Here is an 18,227-nt window from a genome sequence, read left to right as displayed (position 1 = left end):
CTCGCTGTTATGTTGCATGTTAGACACATCAGTACAGTCTGCCTTTAATAGGCGACTACCTATCCAACTGTGGTGAGGGGATACATTTAGGGGGCTGGTGGGCTTGCCTCTTTCCCTACACATGCAGTGCCAGTGTCTGGCCGTCAATCTCTCTCCCTGTAACCAGAGTAGCCAAATGTAAAAGAATCCACTCTATTGTCCTGGCTCAGCGTTGGTTCACTCATCCCTGACTACAGACCAACTCTCCTTGCCCACCTGTGGCAGCCAGGTGAACGGAAGCTGATCTGCCCACTTGTGAAAAGCAGGACTTAATACGATATGAATCTTGCAGGTGAATGATTAATGACATTAGGCCATAGCCTCGTACCCGACAGGGGGAAAGATCTGAGTGTCTGGTGGTTTACTTCACATTCATAATTGAGTTACTTTATCATTTAGACAGTGTGTGTTGAAAGGGGAGAGGGGCATGGGGAGGGCCCACAGACCAACATGGCAATATCCATCTCAAACTCCCAGAACCACACTTTTATTTCACACATTCTATTTAGCAGCTTCATTTCCGTCTTCACAAAAATAGGATGAATACAAATTAAAACCCATGCGGTTGTTGGTGGTGTGTTTGTATTGTCACTTGGGGCCTGTGTGATCCAGTGGGCACCCTCACACCACTGTGTCTGAGGTGGCGGAGCGAGGGAAGATGCCGTTCTTGCGGAAGAGGCTCTCTTTCACAATGGCGTTGAGTGCGTACATCGGGTCGAGGGCCTTGTTCATGTCGCCTGCATTCAGAGGGAGCATAGCAGGGGCAGTTACCGTGACAACTGGAGATGGACTGTAGTAAAGATAAAAGCTGGGCAGGACCATGATGTTACCCCCTGAATAGTTGTTCTACAGTATGCACCATTGCATGTGATGATTATTTAGGCTATTTCAAAGTACAAAATGTTTAAATATTCCAAGTCCATGATGAGTGGTTTTACCATGTTGCTAGAATTTCTCCCGAAGCCGGCCGCATCACATCGACAAGCACCTTCTCATCTCTACTTTTGACCTCCTTCTAATTTTGACCTTCTCTTGGTCAGCGTTTCACCAGTTTGGCTTCACGTTGAGGTGCGTTGATTTGTGGCAGTTTCATCCCTCGTTTTTCACCCACCTTTTATTTTGAAATCCATTTAGTCTGACAAATGACTCTTTCAAAATAGCCTCCTTCCAAAACTCCTGTTTTTGAGAATCCATGTCCGCTGCTCTTCCCAAAAGCCAGCTAGCCTTCTTGCGTATTGAGGTTATGCGCAACTGTCACCCACAACAATTAAATATTTTGAATATCCTTTTATTATCTGGATAAATTCAGCACCAATACAATCCCCCATCACATTAAATGTGCAAGAGAAATTTCATGGGATGTAGGTTTGACTTTTCCTTCACCAAAATGCGTGAGGGTGTTATGGCACGCTCGTGAAACCTCTCCAAACATAGGTTTATGTCGTCATACCACTGGGCCCTTTACATTTAAGACAATAATGTACGTTTTAAGGTACATTTCCTGCAGTTCTAGGCATGGCCATGGGGCGGAGAGAACATTTTGCAATATTATAACAACTTTTATGCAATTCTACTCAATTTGCCATGGGGCAGAGAGAAATACAGCAGGCTATGTGCTATTTTAAAGCAAATTTTCGTCAATTCTACACATTTTGCCATGACTTATGCCGTGTTAATTATATCTGAGTGAGAGTAACTAACAAAATCAATGGGGTCCCTCTGGAGGTCAGGCCCCTGGCTACGTGCCCTGCGTGCCGGGTCGGTATTTGGCCATGATTACTACAAATGTAGATACATGGCTAGACTAACTTACCAATCTAAAAATTGTTAGCTGTCATGGCTAATTGAGTGACTGCACGATCACATTTCGATCTTGTGTCTTGTGTATTCTAATATTCTAACTCTCAACAGTTGAGACTCTGGGGGCCAGGGGCCCTAAACGACAGCATGTCACTTATGCCTGGAGCCGGCCCTGCGGTACACAATGACAAATATTTGATACTTTTCTTAAGTGATTAATTAAGACAATTATTAATATGTCTTTAATAAATAGCAACTTTTTAGGTTTACCACACACAAATTACACCCTCTGTACAACTCCTCTCCTATTGTGTCCTCTCCTCCATCACCAAGTGCTGCACATAAGCAATAGGCAGGACTAAATCTTTCAACGTTTCTCTCAATCCTCTTGTCCTTCCAGATCAGTGATGGCAAAGGAAAGCAGAGAAAGAAAAGTAATGGCTTAAGAGCAATAGAGCACAGCCAGCAACTCCTGTATGAGGCCCCACGTTACACTTCCTCTCATCTCTTGCTGTTGTCATGTGGGTCTCGGGTGGCCCCGCCTGCAATCTCGTCCCCGCCCTGGTTCAATATATGGCCCAGGGCACAGAGACTCACCACGCAGCCTTGAGGCGCTGCTACATAATATTCATGCCTAAAAAGAGTTGCCAAGAAGGACAGTGGAAACATTGATTTCACATCAACGATGCAGAGTTTTGTAATGCTTTTTGTCTTCCCTCCTTTCAGAGATAAAGTGCCACCTACTGATGAAATGTATGATGACTGACTGAAAACATACTTACAATGGACGTTTTCTTTCCCTTATATCCATAAGGAGTGGAGGACCGTTCTACCTGTGTCTGTGTGCAGTAGAGGGGAAATAAATTATTAATGACATATTGGAACATGTGCAAAATTATGTTTAGAATAATAGCATAAGAGAACTCACATAGGTAATATTGAGTTGCTGTCTCTCTCATTCCGACTCTGCATCAACTCCTCAGGCCTGTTGGCAAAAGAGCAACAACAGAGTGGAAGTTGAACTGCAACAGTATATATTTTCTATAGCATACCAACAATCCTTTCCACCAATGATCTTCCTCACGTTGAGCCATGTCAGTGCTGTTCCAAGGAACATACAGTGCCTTGCGAAAGTATTCGGCCCTCTTGAACTTTGCGACCTTTTGCCACATTTCAGGCTTCAAACATAAAGATATAAAACTGTATTTTTTTGTGAAGAATCAACAACAAGTGGGACACAATCATGAAGTGGAACGACATTTATTGGATATTTCAAACTTTTTTAACAAATCAAAAACTGAAAAATTGGGCGTGCAAAATTATTCAGCCCCCTTAAGTTAATACTTTGTAGCGCCACCTTTTGCTGCGATTACAGCTGTAAGTCGCTTGGGGTATGTCTCTATCAGTTTTGCACATCGAGAGACTGAAATTTTTTCCCATTCCTCCTTGCAAAACAGCTCGAGCTCAGTGAGGTTGGATGGAGAGCATTTGTGAACAGCAGTTTCAGTTCTTTCAACAGATTCTCGATTGGATTCAGGTCTGGACTTTGACTTGGCCATTCTAACACCTGGATATGTTTATTTTTGAACCATTCCATTGTAGATTTTGCTTTATGTTTTGGATCATTGTCTTGTTGGAAGAAAAATCTCCGTCCCAGTCTCAGGTCTTTTGCAGACTCCATCAGGTTTTCTTCCAGAATGGTCCTGTATTTGGCTCCATCCATCTTCCCATCAATTTTAACCATCTTCCCTGTCCCTGCTGAAGAAAAGCAGGCCCAAACCATGATGCTGCCACCACCATGTTTGACAGTGGGGATGGTGTGTTCAGTGTGATGAGCTGTGTTGCTTTTACGCCAAACATAACGTTTTGCATTGTTGCCAAAAAGTTCAATTTTGGTTTCATCTGACCAGAGCACCTTCTTCCACATGTTTGGTGTGTCTCCCAGGTGGCTTGTGGCAAACTTTAAACTACACTTTTTATGGATATCTTTAAGAAATGGCTTTCTTCTTGCCACTCTTCCATAAAGGCCAGATTTGTGCAATATACGACTGATTGTTGTCCTATGGACAGAGTCTCCCACCTCAGCTGTAGATCTCTGCAGTTCATCCAGAGTGATCATTGGCCTCTTGGCTGCATCTCTGATCAGTCTTCTCCTTGTATGAGCTGAAAGTTTAGAGGGACGGCCAGGTCTTGTTAGATTTGCAGTGGTCTGATACTCCTTCCATTTCAATATTATCGCTTGCACAGTGCTCCTTGGGATGTTTAAAGCTTGGGAAATCTTTTTGTATCCAAATCCGGCTTTAAACTTCTTCACAACAGTATCTCGGACCTGCCTGGTGTGTTCCTTGTTCTTCATGATGCTCTCTGCGCTTTTTTTGGTGTGTTTTGTCTAGGTTTTTTTTGTAGGTTATGGGATTGTGGTTTAGTGAAGTAGTCTAGGTAAGTCTATGGTTGCCTCGAGTGGTTCTCAATCAGAAGCAGGTGTTTATTGTTGTCTCTGATTGGGAACCATATTTAGACAGCCATATTCTTTGAGTGTTTCGTGGGTGATTTTTTGTTGCACCAGATAGGGCTGTTTCAGTTTTCACGTTTCTTGTTTTGTATATTGTTTGTATTTTCATCTTTATTAAAGATGTTTATGAATAACCACGCTGCATTTTGGTCCTCCTCTCCTTTGACGGAAGAACAGAATCACCCACTACAACAGGACCAAGCCGCGGGGTGACAGGCAGCGGCAGCAGGAGCAGCGAAATCCAGATTTCTGGACATGGGAGGAAATCTTGGACGGTAAAGGACCCTGGGCACAGTCAGGAGAATATCGCCGCCCCAAAGAAGAGCTGGAGGCGGTGAAGGAGGAGAGGCGCTGGAATGAGGAGGCAGCACGTCGACGCGGATGGAAGCCCGAGAGTCAACCCCAAAAATGTATTGGGGGGGAACATAGGGAGTATGGTGAAGCCAGGTAGGAGACCTGCACCAACTTCCTATGCTTACCGGGGGGCTGGAGAGACCGGGCAGGCACCGTGTTATGCTGTGGAGCGCACGGTGTCTCCAGTGCGGGTGCATAGCCCGGTGTGGTACATACCAGCTCCTCATATCGGCCGGGCTAGAGTGGACATCGAGCCAAGTGTCATGAAGCTGGCTCTACGCATCTGGTCTCCAGTGCGTCTCCTTGTGCCGGCTTACATGGCACCAGCCTTGCGCACGGTGTCACCTGTTCGCCTGCATAGCCCAGTGCGGGCTATTCTACCTCGCTGCACTGGCAGGGCAACCGGGAGCATTCAACCGGGTAAGGTTGGGCAGGCTCTGGTGCTCAAGAGCTCCAGTGCGCCTGCACGGTCCGGTCTATCCAGTACCACCTCCCCGCACCAGACTTTCTGTGCGTGTCCTCGGCCCAGTACCACCAGTGCCAGCACCACGCACCAGGCCTACAGTGCGCTTCCTCCACTCCAGCGCTGCCAGAGCCTTCCTCCTCTCCAGCACTGCCGGAGTCTCCCGCCTGTCCAGCGCTGCCAGAGCCTTCCTCCTCGCCAGCGCTGCCAGAGTCGCCAGTCAGCATGGAGCAGCCAGAGTCGCCAGTCAGCATGGAGCAGCCAGAGTCGCCAGTCAGCATGGAGCAGCCAGAGTCGCCAGTCAGCATGGAGCAGCCAGAGTCGCCAGTCAGCATGGAGCAGCCAGAGTCGCCAGTCAGCATGGAGCAGCCAGTCAGCATGGAGCAGCCAGTCAGCATGGAGCAGCCAGTCAGCCAAGATCTGCCAGTCAGCCAGGATCCGCCAGAGCCACCAGTCAGCCAAGATCTGACAGAACCACACGTCAGCCAGGATCAGCCTGAGCCGTCAACCTGCCTGAGCTTCCTCTCAGTCCCGAGCTATCCCTCAGTCCCGAGCTGCCCCTCAGTCCAGTGGGTCCCTTTGTTAGGGTTACTAGGCCAAGGTCGGCGGCGAGGGTCGCCAATCTAAGGACGCGGAGTAAGCGGACTAAGACTATGCTGGAGTGGGGTCCACGTCCCGCGCCAGAGCCGCCACTGTGGACAGACGCCCACCCAGACCCTCCCCTATGGGAGGGGGGGGGGGGTACTGTCACGATGTTTATGAATAACCACGCTGCATTTTGGTCCTCCTCTCCTTCGACGGAAGAAAAACGTAACAGTACTTGTGTACATTTAGAGAGACTTACGGTATTGTGCGGTCATAATCCCTGAAAGAGATATTTTAGAAAAATGTCTGAGTCCATGAAACTTGTTCTTTCACATCTGGTAAAACAAGATTGAAGAGTCAATCATGACTCAATAGTGTTTATACAGTTAAAGTACATGTGTTTGGCCCTCAGGGGCCATGGTGAGTATGAAGAGCTAACTTACAATAACAATAACGGCCCACAAGGTCCAACCCAAATTGTACTTCCACTTTCAACCCAACCCCTCCGAGAGGACACACATACATTTTGGAGAAGTGCGGGGGGCTTCCACACTGGCCTCCCGGGGAGATGTTATAGTGGGGGGTTAAGTGCCTTGCTCAAAGGCATAACGGTAGGCAATGGCATCTAGGATTTGAGTCCCGGGTTTCAAACTGGCTCGTTTCTCTAACCGCTAGGTTACTTGGCGCTCAAAATGGTTTACAACATTTGGTTTCAACACTATACAAATATAGACCCATAAATGTACTCACTGAAAAGGGAAGGGAATCTCTGTTTCATTGGTCTCACTATTCTCACATTTAGTCAAACTCTTCCTAGTTTTTTGAAGTATTAGAACCCAACACTCACTGTGTTGTTGAAGGAGTCTCATATTCATATTGTCTACAGAGGGGAAAAATCTCATGCCTCACAGGTCACAACTCTATCCATACAACCTCTAATCTCTTATTTCCACAGGTAGGTAGATGTCTTACCTCTGAGTGCTGTTGAAGGGGACTGGGAATCCAAAGACATAGCCCAGGAGGATGACACAGAGAGACCAGGCAGGGATCATCTGTTCTCCGGGAGGGCCATTAGGTCCGTGAAAAGATCCCATGTCTAGGGATAGGTTCATTCTGGGAGCACCTCTTGGCCAACATTCCATATCTTTATAAGGTGCAGGTAGTAGAACAGAGCTGTGTTTGTGTGTTTGTCCCTGGTTCACTGAAGAACATGGGAGAAAATTTAAGAACTCACATGTCTAGCAAGATAAATGATAAGGCCTGTCTCAAGGTTGTTCAAATATTTGCCCGTTGGATCACATCATCCGTGTGTGCAGGCCCCTAAATAATGTTACACATCAGGTTCAGTCTAAGGATTTAATCATGGATACCACTCTGAATCTTATTTGTCAGGGTTAATACACTGGGCTTTACGTTTGTGCCACTGGCACAGAGATACTGGGAAGTACTTCACTTCTGCCTAAACTATGCAGTGAGAAGTTCAACTTTGGCTTCATGTGAACTTTACCCCACTTCCCAAAAGAAACTAACTGGTCAAGTCACATCAGGAAAGCTAGCATCTCTTTTGAGATAAGTATAGTTGGTAGTGGGGTCTTATGCCTGACATGTAATATTCTTGTTGTACTTCAGGCTACTAGCACCATAAGGCTTTAGAATCAGCATGAAGGATTGCTGAATTTAATTTGAAGACTTTGTACAGTATGAAATAATGAAGTCCTCCAAGCTAACGTACAGGGAATTGTTTTGGCTTTTGTGAGATTGAGTTGTGCGATTGTCTAACATCAAACATTTAAGACAGTTGTGCTGGTCTTGATATTATCATTAATTACTGACACAGTACAGGTTGGATAGAATAATTTATTTTTGTAAACATCTATTTGTTTTGTTACAGGTATAAGTTAAAACTGTCACAATACATTACAACAGGTAGTCATTTTGCAGTGCTTAACATACATGTTTTTCAAGCTGTTAATTTTGTGGATTTTCTGTTGAGCTGTACCCTGTGGAATTATACTGGACATTTCACCAGATGAGGAAATACTACTTTGCAGTTTTTTTGTAAAGATCCAAATAGGGGCATTAGGACTGTTTCCATAAATGACAAATGTGAAGTTAGAACAGACAGGCACATGTTACGCTCAATGATTTGCAGATGACTAACCACAATTCTTTGCCGAGACGTCTTATGCAAGCATACTCTCCCCAAGGTTATGACAAAATGAAGCAAGCATTTGAAAAACAGACTGGATGAGACCACAAGATACAGTACCTGCGTAAGATTTCATACAACAGCATGAATAACCCGAAAAGGCATACAGCAAAACAATTCAACCATCAATGTGGTCAATGAATAGTAATACCATAATGCTCCAGGCAAAGGAATGAAAAACTAAATATTACATCAAACAATTCAACATTCGGGCTGGTGAAAGTGCATTGCCAGGTGGATGGAACAGGACCCAGGCAAGAGATGAGAGGTGGACTGTGGGGACCAATTATGGACTCAGTCAATATGGATAACACATGAAACTGCCATCAGGCATACTTTACAGCCTTCCATAGCATTGCACAAGATAACTAATTTAGGATCATGGACAGTCTCCAAAGTCCCCCTCCTCAATCTCTGTCCCTGCCCAGACCGCGACACTGCATCTTTGGGTACGTGTTGTGTGTTTATCGGAAGTCCTCAGCGGAGAACATGCCCTTGGCCCTGCGTAGGATGGAGTCCTTGGAGGCGTCGTATGGGTGCTCCTTGGAGGGTATCTCCAGCACGGCAGGGATGGACTCCATGTGCTGGTCGATGGCGTGACGGATCATCTCTGCTATGAACTGGTTGATTAGGATGATGCCGATGTCATTGCGAGTCAGGAAACTCCTGTGGGAGGCATGACAGAAGTAAATAAGGTAGAGACGACGACTGAACATTACAGTGCAGGTCTGTAAACAACAAAAAACAAGGTATGTTGTCTAGCAGTATTTGAAGGCGTTATGATGAATCATATCACATAACTAGGCCTAATGGAACACATAAATCATGATACCACCGACCTACAGGTTGTAACACCAGATAAATGTGACACACACACGGTATCCATTATACTGGGAGTTACCGGTTAGGTACGGTTTGGTGTAGCACTGAGAATTTTCAATGCCAGGTGTTAACTGTCTAGATAACACCGGACATCCCCTATGCAATTACAAACACAATGAAGCATCAACTGTCTTCACCCTGTGTGCAAACAAACTCACAGTTTGTCTGCTTTTAGCTATTTATCTTCAATCTCAAAATTAGGTAGATAGCTGGTAGCGTGATCGATTCACCTCGCTAACTAGCTGCCGAATAGGCATCAACTCACCACGTAGCTTATTCTTAATGTTTGTCCATAGGCTACCAGAGTGAGGACAGACATTTTTCAGAATCAACTTAAGGAAATAGCCCACTCCCTACCCGGTGTTGTGCCAAAAATCTGCCCCCCCCCCCCCCCCATTCGTGTGAACGCGCACTCACTCAATTCTTCATTGCTGCGACTTTTTATTTGATTTATTTCACCTTTATTTAACCAGGTAGGCCAGTTGAGAACAAGTTCGCATTTACAACTGTGACCTGGCTAAGAGAGCAAAGCATTGTGACACAAACAACAGAGTTACACATGAGAATTGCTTGCTAGATGGGGTTGCCAACTTTCTCACTACCAAATAAGGGACAGTGCAGTGCCACGGCAGTGTGGGTACAGTGTTGTGTGAATGAATATACAGTGTATATTCTTATTCAATTGGAGAGGCAAAACATTTTTATATTCCATTTAGTCTATAGCTTTACTAAAACGGTATAATTATGTAAACTTATGTGAACAAACAAAATAAATTAAGAAATCACAATTTGAACCTTTGCATTTGTTTATTTATTTTTGCTGTAAAAGAGGAAAAGAGGGGCATGAGTCACTCACCAAGTCTACTTTTTCCATGGATATTTTTTGCTGCTCTTGACTGATTCAAGCATTCCTTTGTAATTTTGCATAGCCAGAGAGAAGTCCTTACATGACAAGACACAGTTCACAGATATTTGAAGTTCATTTATGATCAGCTCTGTGTTGCATCTGTTTCTTGAGTCTGACCATTTAATGGTCATCAGAGAGAAAATCCTCTACAAAGGCATTTGAGCCTGGCACACTGAGGACAAATGAGACAATCCTGAACATGTTGATCAAGTTGTCTTTTCCTAGTTTTTGGAAAACTGCCACCCACTTCTCACTGGTGGATTTTGTGATCAATCTCAGCAGCTTCTGTTTTTTCTTCATACTCAAACATACTCTTCGGTGCCACAAGACAAGTCTCCCCAAGGGACCTGAAGTATGAAGTAAGAGCTGGCCAGCTTTGCAGGAGACGAATGACAGCTGGATGAAGAGAGCCATCGTGTGCAAACATGTCGCATAACTTCATGCCACTCAATGTCAATAAAGGCAAAAACTTCTTTGGGAAGCAGATACTGAGAAGTGGCTGTAGATCTTTAAAACAATTGTCTCAACATCCACTGACAGCTTATCACAGGCATACTTGCAGGCAATATGAGCTATGTGATTTGGGCAATTATCTTTCAGAATGCGATTGTTGGCACTGCTCAATAACTGGTAAACGGAGTGGTGTTTTTCAAAGTTGACATTGGCATTATCTGCTGCACAGGCTGTGATGTGTCTAATATCCAGTTCACGGTTTTCCACATAGTTCATCAGAGCTTGATGTATGCCATTTGCAGTTTCATCACGGTCTTCATAAAAGTCAAGTAACTTGTACTGCACTCCATCAGACACAGAAATATCTGACGCACACTGGAAACATTTTTTCTATTTCCCTTGTTTATGGCATCACTGGCAACAGAAATACACGGGCGCACCTTCGGTCGGGGACAGATCATCCAAAATATCCCGCAGTCTTTGGTCCTAAAACATTAATTGTAATCATCTCAGCTGTCGTTCGTCCCAAGTGCATCATCTTCACAACATTTAAGTCATGAAACAAAACAACGCATACAAAGTAGCATGATCAATTCACCTCGCTAACTATCTGCCGAATAAGCATCAACTCACCACGTAGCTTATTCTTAAAAATGTTAGTCCATAGGCTACCAGAGTGAGGACAGACATTTTTCAGAAATAAATTTAATGAAATAGCCCACCCGTTATTTTATTCTGCCGCTATACAACTTTATATGCTTTTGTTGGTAATCTTGTTGTTTACGAAGTTTTTGGAACATATTCCTGTTGGGACGTTCCACAAATTATACCCACTCTAGATAGCTAGCTATAACTTAACACTTACTTGAAGGTCTCCTCTATCTCTGCGATGCTGGTCTCCTTTTCGACCACCAAGAAATTCGGTTTACGATTTTTATTCAGCTCGCCAATGCCACCGAGTAGGAACCCGGTACACGTATCTTCATCACCAATGACGGCAATTAATTTACCTCGCCCTGCCATTATTTAATTATACAAGATAAAATAGCAAAAACAAGCAATGACTGGATGTTTATCCTTCTCTGAATCACGAAGCTGTCAGCTGACTAGTACTTCCGCATTTGGGAGTTTTTCGGAAACGTCAGCTATTACAAAACGCAGATAGTGCCATCTGTTGGTCTATAAAAATGTTTTATCATGAAATGGCGAGCAGGAAAAAATGACTGTCTTTCAATGAAAATGTAATACATTGAATAGCCCTGAATAGTTTTGTAAAAAAAAAAGTTGTGGTTTTTGTTTTCTGCCTCACAAAGGACAAAATCCATCTATATCGGAATGACGTGACGTCACGTCAGCTGATGAAGTCACGTGAAGAAAGAGAGGAAACGCAGCAGACAGGCTTACTCATAGGGCAAAACAAGTGAACATGGCAAGTATAAACGCTTATATTCTGATTTACTGCGACTCTGCATTGTGTAAAAGCAACGTATTTAGTGGTTCATACTGTTGTAGCGGCTACATTGTAGCCTATTTTTTTGTGTACTGTAGTGCGCTTGATAGTTTTCTGGCTTCGATGTCTCGCTAGCTAGCTGTAAACACTGATTTTTTTGTGACCATCTTTACTGTTGACAAAAGCAGATGCAAAGGTATTCTCCTTAGAGCCTTAAACAGTGTGTGGTGGCAGATAACTGTATCTCTCCCACAGATCCTAACATATGTCCATGCATGTCATTTGTTTGTGTTTTAGACTACCAGCACTCTGACACAGGGTCTGGAGAGGATCCCTGATCAACTGGGTTATTTGGTGATCAGTGAGGATGGCGTATTGGCGGTATGTTCACACAAACATGCGCACCTACATGTCCTGCCCTGTTGCAGCACGCCTATCTTCCACTCCATCTCATTCCCAACTACCCTGTTATTCCCTTCTCTCAGTCTGCAGGAGAGCTGGAGAATGATGAGCACACAGCGGGGGTCATAATGCAGATGATGCGGACAGCGTGCCGCTTCAGACTGCAGGGTGTTGCTGAGCCGCCCTTCAAACGCATGTCAGGTAAGTCAGACAACGCACACCTGGGTCCTAGAGTCACTCACACATGCGTGCGCACACACACACAGTATTGCTGCTCCCATCATGCCACTAACCAGACCTCCCTGTGTTTGATTTCTCCACAGTCATGCTCGAGGACTATGTGTACACAGTGACCGTGTCTGGTCAGAAGGTATTTGTGGTGAAACGTCAAAACAACCATAGGGAACCTGTAGTGGTGTAGAACCGTGTAGTGAAGATTGGTTGGGAGGAAGAAGGCCACCACTCCAATCAACGCACTCACACAGGACAGGGACTCAGTAATCCACTGAACTGTTCCATTCCTATTTCTATAAGGTTTCAGAACAACAGAAGAAAGTACATATGAAGTTATACTGAACAAAAATATAAATGCTACATGCAACAATTTCAGAGATTTTACTGAGTTAAAGTTCATAGAAGGAAATCAGTCAATTGAAATAAATTAATTAGGCCCTAATCTATGGATTTCACAACTGGGCAGGGGTGCAGCCTGGGATGCCAGGCTCAGCCAATCAGAATACGTTTTTCCCCAAAAAAGGGCTTTATGACAGACGGAAACACTCCTCAGCACCCCCCAATGCCCTATGTGAAGAAGCTGGATGTGCAGGTCCTGGGCTGGCGTGGTTACACGTGGTCTACGGTTGTGAGGCCGGTTGGACGTACTGCTAAATCCTCTAAAACGACGTTGGAGCCACCTTATTCTAGAAAAATTAACATCAAATTCTCTGGCAACAGCTCTGTTGGACAGTCAACAAGCCAATTGCAGGCTCCCTCAACTTGAGACATCTGTGGCATCGCGTTGAGACAAGTCCACATTTTAGAGGCCTTCTTATTGTCTCTTGCACAGGGTGCATCTTTGTAATGATCACGCTATTTAATAAGCTTCTAGATATGCCACGCATGTCAAGTGGATGGATTATCTTGGCAAAGGAGAAATGTAGGGATAACAGGGATGCAAACAAATTTGTGCACAAAATTTGAGGGAAATAAGCTTTTTGTGTGTTATTTTATTTCAGCTCATGAAACATGGGACAAACACTTTACATGTTAGGTTTATATTTTTGTTCAGTATAGATATTGAAGAATTCACATTGAATGGGCCACAATAGGCATCAAACTGCATGTGTAATCTTAATTGTTAACTTTTTGTAATGAGAAATGAAACAGAATAGTGCTGTGGTGTGACACAAATGAATTGTCGGTTTGTGTGTGGCAGTTAGACTGGAATTCAATCTATTCAGTTTATAGTATCAGCACACATTTAGTTTGAATGCTCCCCAACGTTTTCTTTAACATTCTGAATGTTGCAGATAGAAATACCTTGGATAGAGCTGGCATCTTTAAATACTCAATAGAACAGAAGCATGTCTGTTCTACTTAATACATTTCTATGTAGTAATGTTGTGCCCTACTGAATGTGGCTGGATGGAAATGTATATTTTTGGGGGGTAACTCTGTGCTGGTTTTTTTCTAACCTGAACTAAGTGTCATGAGTGTGCAATGTTGCGATGTAATTGCTATCGGTACAAATGTATATACACATGCAATGACTTATCGTGAGCTATTGTCTTGGCATGTTAAATTGTGTGGGAGATTCAGGGCTTTATTTGATTACCTCCAAATAAAGCTTTGCTTAAACAGCCACATGCTTTGAACTTGTTTATAAATGCTGTACGATGCTGAAATTGCTCTGCCATTTCCTGGTTGCTAAAGTTAAGTAAGCCTAATTTCAGTTTGACAAAACCAGCTAGTGTAGAGAATCATTTGTAGCGTTTTAAACTGCTGCGAAATATTTTTTCTATAACGGAAAATATTAAGCTGTTATAAAGTACAAGATGCAAAAACTAAATGGAAGGGGAAGCATATAAATAGCACACCGAACAAATCTACAGCTCTGGTCAGGTCGACCAAAAAGTTAATGCAAACCATGCATATCTAAGTACGATTTTAATCTGAAGATTAAGTGAGAGCACCTCTGAGGGGAATGGAACTGTTTTTATAAGCACTTGTTTTTCCCCTGCAAGATGCAATTGACTTTTCATAAAGTATCAGTTGTTGACAAACCTAATTAGAGAATCCACTCTGCTTACTGTCCAAAAACACTGAACAGGTTTAGGCTAAAATTGTTATGAAGATACATTCAAGGGTCTCCATTCCTTCATTAACAACTATGTCCCACCTCACCCAATCAGAGAAGACATGACAATGTTTCAACAATTGAGAAAAGAAAAATAACATTTTATTGCATCATAATGGCCTTTGAAATGACTGAAGGTCCTGCACTCTTCACATTGTTTAGGAATGGAACTGGCCTTCAGGTTCAGATCTCTGGAATGACTGAGTCAGGGGAGGCCATAGGGGTTTTACACCCGAAACAGCTCCATATACCGTTTCCAACAAACTCCCGGTATCCCAATACCCCCCCCAAAAAAATCTAGTGGCCCACCCTTCCATTCCACAATGATCAACAACAGAACACAACCATCATGTGAATCTATTTGTTATGTTTTTTTAAAACATGCAACTTAAAAACAATTTTACTGTTGAGGAAGTTGGGTGGCAAAAAGAAAAGAAACAGTCTAAAACATCTGCATGTATGGCAATGGGAATAAAAGGGAAGAATGATAAAAAGGTTTTCAGAACAGGAACTGATCGCAAAGTCCATAACTGCAAGTTCTACCAGACAGACACACTGAATTTAAAAAGTTGCAGTTTTTTTCCATTGATGTAATGCTCAGCCTGCACCCCTTCTACTCTTGCTCGCGTGTTCATATCTCGTTCGCTTCGGTCCTGCGATTTCTCCATTCTTTAGCGTTTCGACAGCTCGTTGGATAACCAGTCCAGTCCTTCGTATAGCCCAGTGCCCTGGGTAGCACAGGTAGCCTGGACATGCCACTGGAAGGAGAGACATAATGAGTTGCTGTACATAAATGCCAGTAATGTCATACATATGAATAACAGCAAAGCCACAGGTATACTACATGGACCACATGTTTATCTGGTCAGAAATACATTTTACTGTACAACTCTTTGGAAGGACTGTTCAAGTGATAGTGAGAAAGAGAGAGATGCTCACAACTCTGCTGCGCAAGCTCTGCAGGCCCAGTTTGTCTGTGAGGTCGCTCACTGCCATAGCGTTGGGCAGGTCCTGTTTGTTTGCAAAGACCAGCAACACTGCCTCCCTTAACTCATCCTCCTGCAGCTGTAGAGAGAAATAAATGAGAGAATTGGTTAGGAGGACAAACATTTATGCAGGTGGCCATTGTCAATGGGAAACCATAGGCCACAGAAGGCTGTGTGTGTCAATGATCAGTCACAATGGCAACTATATAAATATAATTTGCCATTGAATTAATGTTTATTTGCCCATGCCAACCATGAGCTCATTTTAGGTTCCTTTTCACAGAAATACTGCAAATGCCAACACAAAAATAGTATTGTTCCTTGACCAAAAACAGTAGCTTAAATAGACATGTATGCAACATTTACCATTTTAGACAGTTCTTCTGCCGACTCCGCTACTCTCTCTCTGTCGTTGCTGTCCACTACGAAGATAAGGCCCTGTGAAGTCAAGGTTCAAAGGTCAGGCTTCTGTTATTTTGTCTACTGTACATATTCACTTAGCTTTTTGGATAAACAAGAGGTTCTTTTGACAGGGTCCATTCTGACACATTGATTCTACCACTATTTGTATATTTGAATTAAGACATCAAAGATATGCTATGATGACCACTGATGTAAGTCACTGCTGTCACAGGTGTGTATCATACCTGTGTGTTCTGGAAGTAGTGCCTCCAGAGGGGGCGGATCTTGTCCTGACCGCCCACATCCCACACGGTGAAGCAAATGTTCTTGTACTCAACAGTCTCCACGTTAAAACCTGCTCAGTCACCGAAGAGCGAGAGAGAATCAGGAACAGGAATTCACACAGAGACTAGATCCAGTATCACCAGTCTGACCTCTACCAGCATAAACAGCTCCGGTCTAGATCATTATGGTAGAAATTAAGGTTCTGTATAAATGATAAGCTAATTAAAACCAATTTGCAATAGGAGTAAACTACTACCGGTAGCTCAAATTGAAAAACGATGGAATGGTGACCCAATTTTGTCTGGACAAACCATTATTTTCTTCCCTACTTACCTTGACTAGGTGTTTAGACATTTATCAACCAATCTGCTCCATCTAAAGAGCCCCCTCACCCAGCAAGCCCCAACAGCTCTGGTGCATGGAGGCAGTGTTGCCATCTCTTTTTTTAAATTGTATTTTTTTATTTAACAAGGTAAGTCAGTTAAGAAGACATTCAGATTTACAATGACGGCCTCCTCCGTCCAAACCCGGACGACGTTGGGCCAATTGTGCGCTGCCCTATGGGACTCCAAATCATGGCCGGATGTGATACAGCCTGGATTCGAACCAGGTACTTTAGTGACACCTCTTGCACTGAGACACAGTGCCTTAGACTGCCGTGCCCAGAACTATGGTCATGAAAGTCATAAAAGCATTCACTTCTATACCTCACCGTCATGTCACAAAATATATATTTTTCTTAAATTTGACAGACTAAATTGTCGAGTGCACAGCTCTGTGTGGACCTTAATGTCCATTTCCATAACCATTAAACAGGGTAGGCCTACATCTGTGAACAATTGGACTTGATTACCATGGCATCAAAGATTGGGCTCAGTGTGTGTCATGCTACGTCAGTCACCAGAACAAGACATCAAAAGAAATCTTAATAATTTGCTCACAAGCTTAATGAGAAAGCAAGTCCCCCATTTAATATCAGATTACTGAGGAGATGCTTTTAAAGACAGTGCCAGGAGTTGAGAAGGCCCATGTTTTGCATATGGTTGTGTATGCTAGAGATCTATCCATCTTTGGCTCTGAGATTTTCTTACCAATGGTTGGAATAGTGGTTACAATCTCCCCCAGCTTCAGTTTGTAGAGAATAGTGGTCTTTCCAGCAGCGTCCAAACCAACTACAGAAGAAAATAGTAAGGTCAAACCTCCCAATCATAATAAACCCAGATAGGTTACGTATTTTCCATACAAAAAACAAGCAAGACAAACATATTGTACTGCAACTTCATGAAAGAGATATGTAGCTATTACAAGAGGTCTATCTTGTGTCAAATGAAATCCCTCTGACAGCTGACAGAGAGGGTGCTTAGTTTTCCATCAGCGGCTGTCAAACTGCAATGATTTGGACAACGTATATAAATATATAGGGTAACAACTGTGCCTTCAGCTCAAATTAGGAGCAGCACCCACAACCCCAAAATATAGGCTAACACACACAGGTGGACAAGTTATGGTAAGAGTGATGTAAATTAGTCTAGATATTTTGTATTAAACTAGGGACCCATTATAAAAAGGTCACGACAACTACAAACTTGAATAGTCCTGATATGTGACGTAACTAAGCCATTCGTTGGTATTAAGTGAACAAACTACCAGTAATTATTGTGCAATAGCACAAATAGCTATCCATTTTCCTGCCTAAGCCTGAGTGTTATCCTAGCTAGTCTGTTCTTACTCCGATTGCTCTCAAAACGAGTAATGTTCACGTTACAAGACAAATAGAGAGACATAGTAAACTACCTGTTCACTTAACTATAATATTTCACAAAAAGCAAAAGTACATCCCTGATAATGGCAACCCCGTCCCACTAAGCTAGCTAACGTTAGCTAGCAGCCAGGTTGATAAAAGGATTGCTCACCCATAAGTATCCTCATCTGTTTTTTGCCAAAAAGCCTGGAAAATATCGACGAAATTGTTAGCCCCATGTTGTGAAAGAGCTCCGCACGACGATACTTAAATAGAAAACCAAAGCTGTTTATTGTAACCAGTGAGTGGGTGCAGCTTTCCTTTCGCAGTCTTTTCAGATGCCACGTCCAGGCCAACGCGGAATAAATGACGTCATCGCTTTCACATAACTTTATTCACAG

At 43.3% G+C, this 18,227-nt stretch overlaps 3 protein-coding genes and 1 long non-coding RNA gene across 4 annotated transcripts; 1 reads left to right on the top strand and 3 right to left on the bottom strand.

The window, feature by feature from the left end:
* Positions 1-2,612: 2,612 nt before the first annotated feature.
* LOC135515334 (uncharacterized) lies at positions 2,613-6,931 on the bottom strand. Its single transcript, XR_010451790.1, has 3 exons — positions 6,726-6,931; positions 2,768-2,824; positions 2,613-2,678 (listed from the first exon to the last, which is right to left on the bottom strand). It is a non-coding gene; the product is annotated as an uncharacterized LOC135515334 (long non-coding RNA).
* Positions 6,932-7,592: 661 nt separating this feature from the next.
* LOC135516034 (V-type proton ATPase subunit F) lies at positions 7,593-11,334 on the bottom strand. The gene is made up of 2 exons (XM_064940007.1): positions 11,070-11,334; positions 7,593-8,628 (listed from the first exon to the last, which is right to left on the bottom strand). The coding sequence occupies exons 1-2, from the start codon at positions 11,225-11,227 to the stop codon at positions 8,427-8,429; spliced, it is 360 nt and encodes a 119-aa protein (XP_064796079.1). The 5' UTR covers positions 11,228-11,334; the 3' UTR covers positions 7,593-8,426.
* Positions 11,335-11,630: 296 nt separating this feature from the next.
* LOC135515441 (ragulator complex protein LAMTOR4-like) lies at positions 11,631-13,917 on the top strand. The gene is made up of 4 exons (XM_064939106.1): positions 11,631-11,690; positions 11,952-12,035; positions 12,140-12,257; positions 12,380-13,917. The coding sequence occupies exons 1-4, from the start codon at positions 11,631-11,633 to the stop codon at positions 12,475-12,477; spliced, it is 360 nt and encodes a 119-aa protein (XP_064795178.1). The 3' UTR covers positions 12,478-13,917.
* Positions 13,918-14,492: 575 nt separating this feature from the next.
* LOC135516032 (ADP-ribosylation factor 4) lies at positions 14,493-18,210 on the bottom strand. The gene is made up of 6 exons (XM_064940003.1): positions 17,999-18,210; positions 17,177-17,257; positions 16,046-16,155; positions 15,765-15,836; positions 15,352-15,477; positions 14,493-15,170 (listed from the first exon to the last, which is right to left on the bottom strand). The coding sequence occupies exons 1-6, from the start codon at positions 18,063-18,065 to the stop codon at positions 15,084-15,086; spliced, it is 543 nt and encodes a 180-aa protein (XP_064796075.1). The 5' UTR covers positions 18,066-18,210; the 3' UTR covers positions 14,493-15,083.
* Between the last annotated feature and the right edge of the window lie 17 nt (positions 18,211-18,227).

Source organism: Oncorhynchus masou, chromosome 27, assembly GCF_036934945.1.
Source record: "Oncorhynchus masou masou isolate Uvic2021 chromosome 27, UVic_Omas_1.1, whole genome shotgun sequence".
Classification (NCBI taxonomy): Eukaryota; Metazoa; Chordata; class Actinopteri; order Salmoniformes; family Salmonidae; genus Oncorhynchus; species Oncorhynchus masou.
Note: the sequence above shows the minus strand (reverse complement) of the source record. Positions and strands in the feature narration are given on the sequence as shown.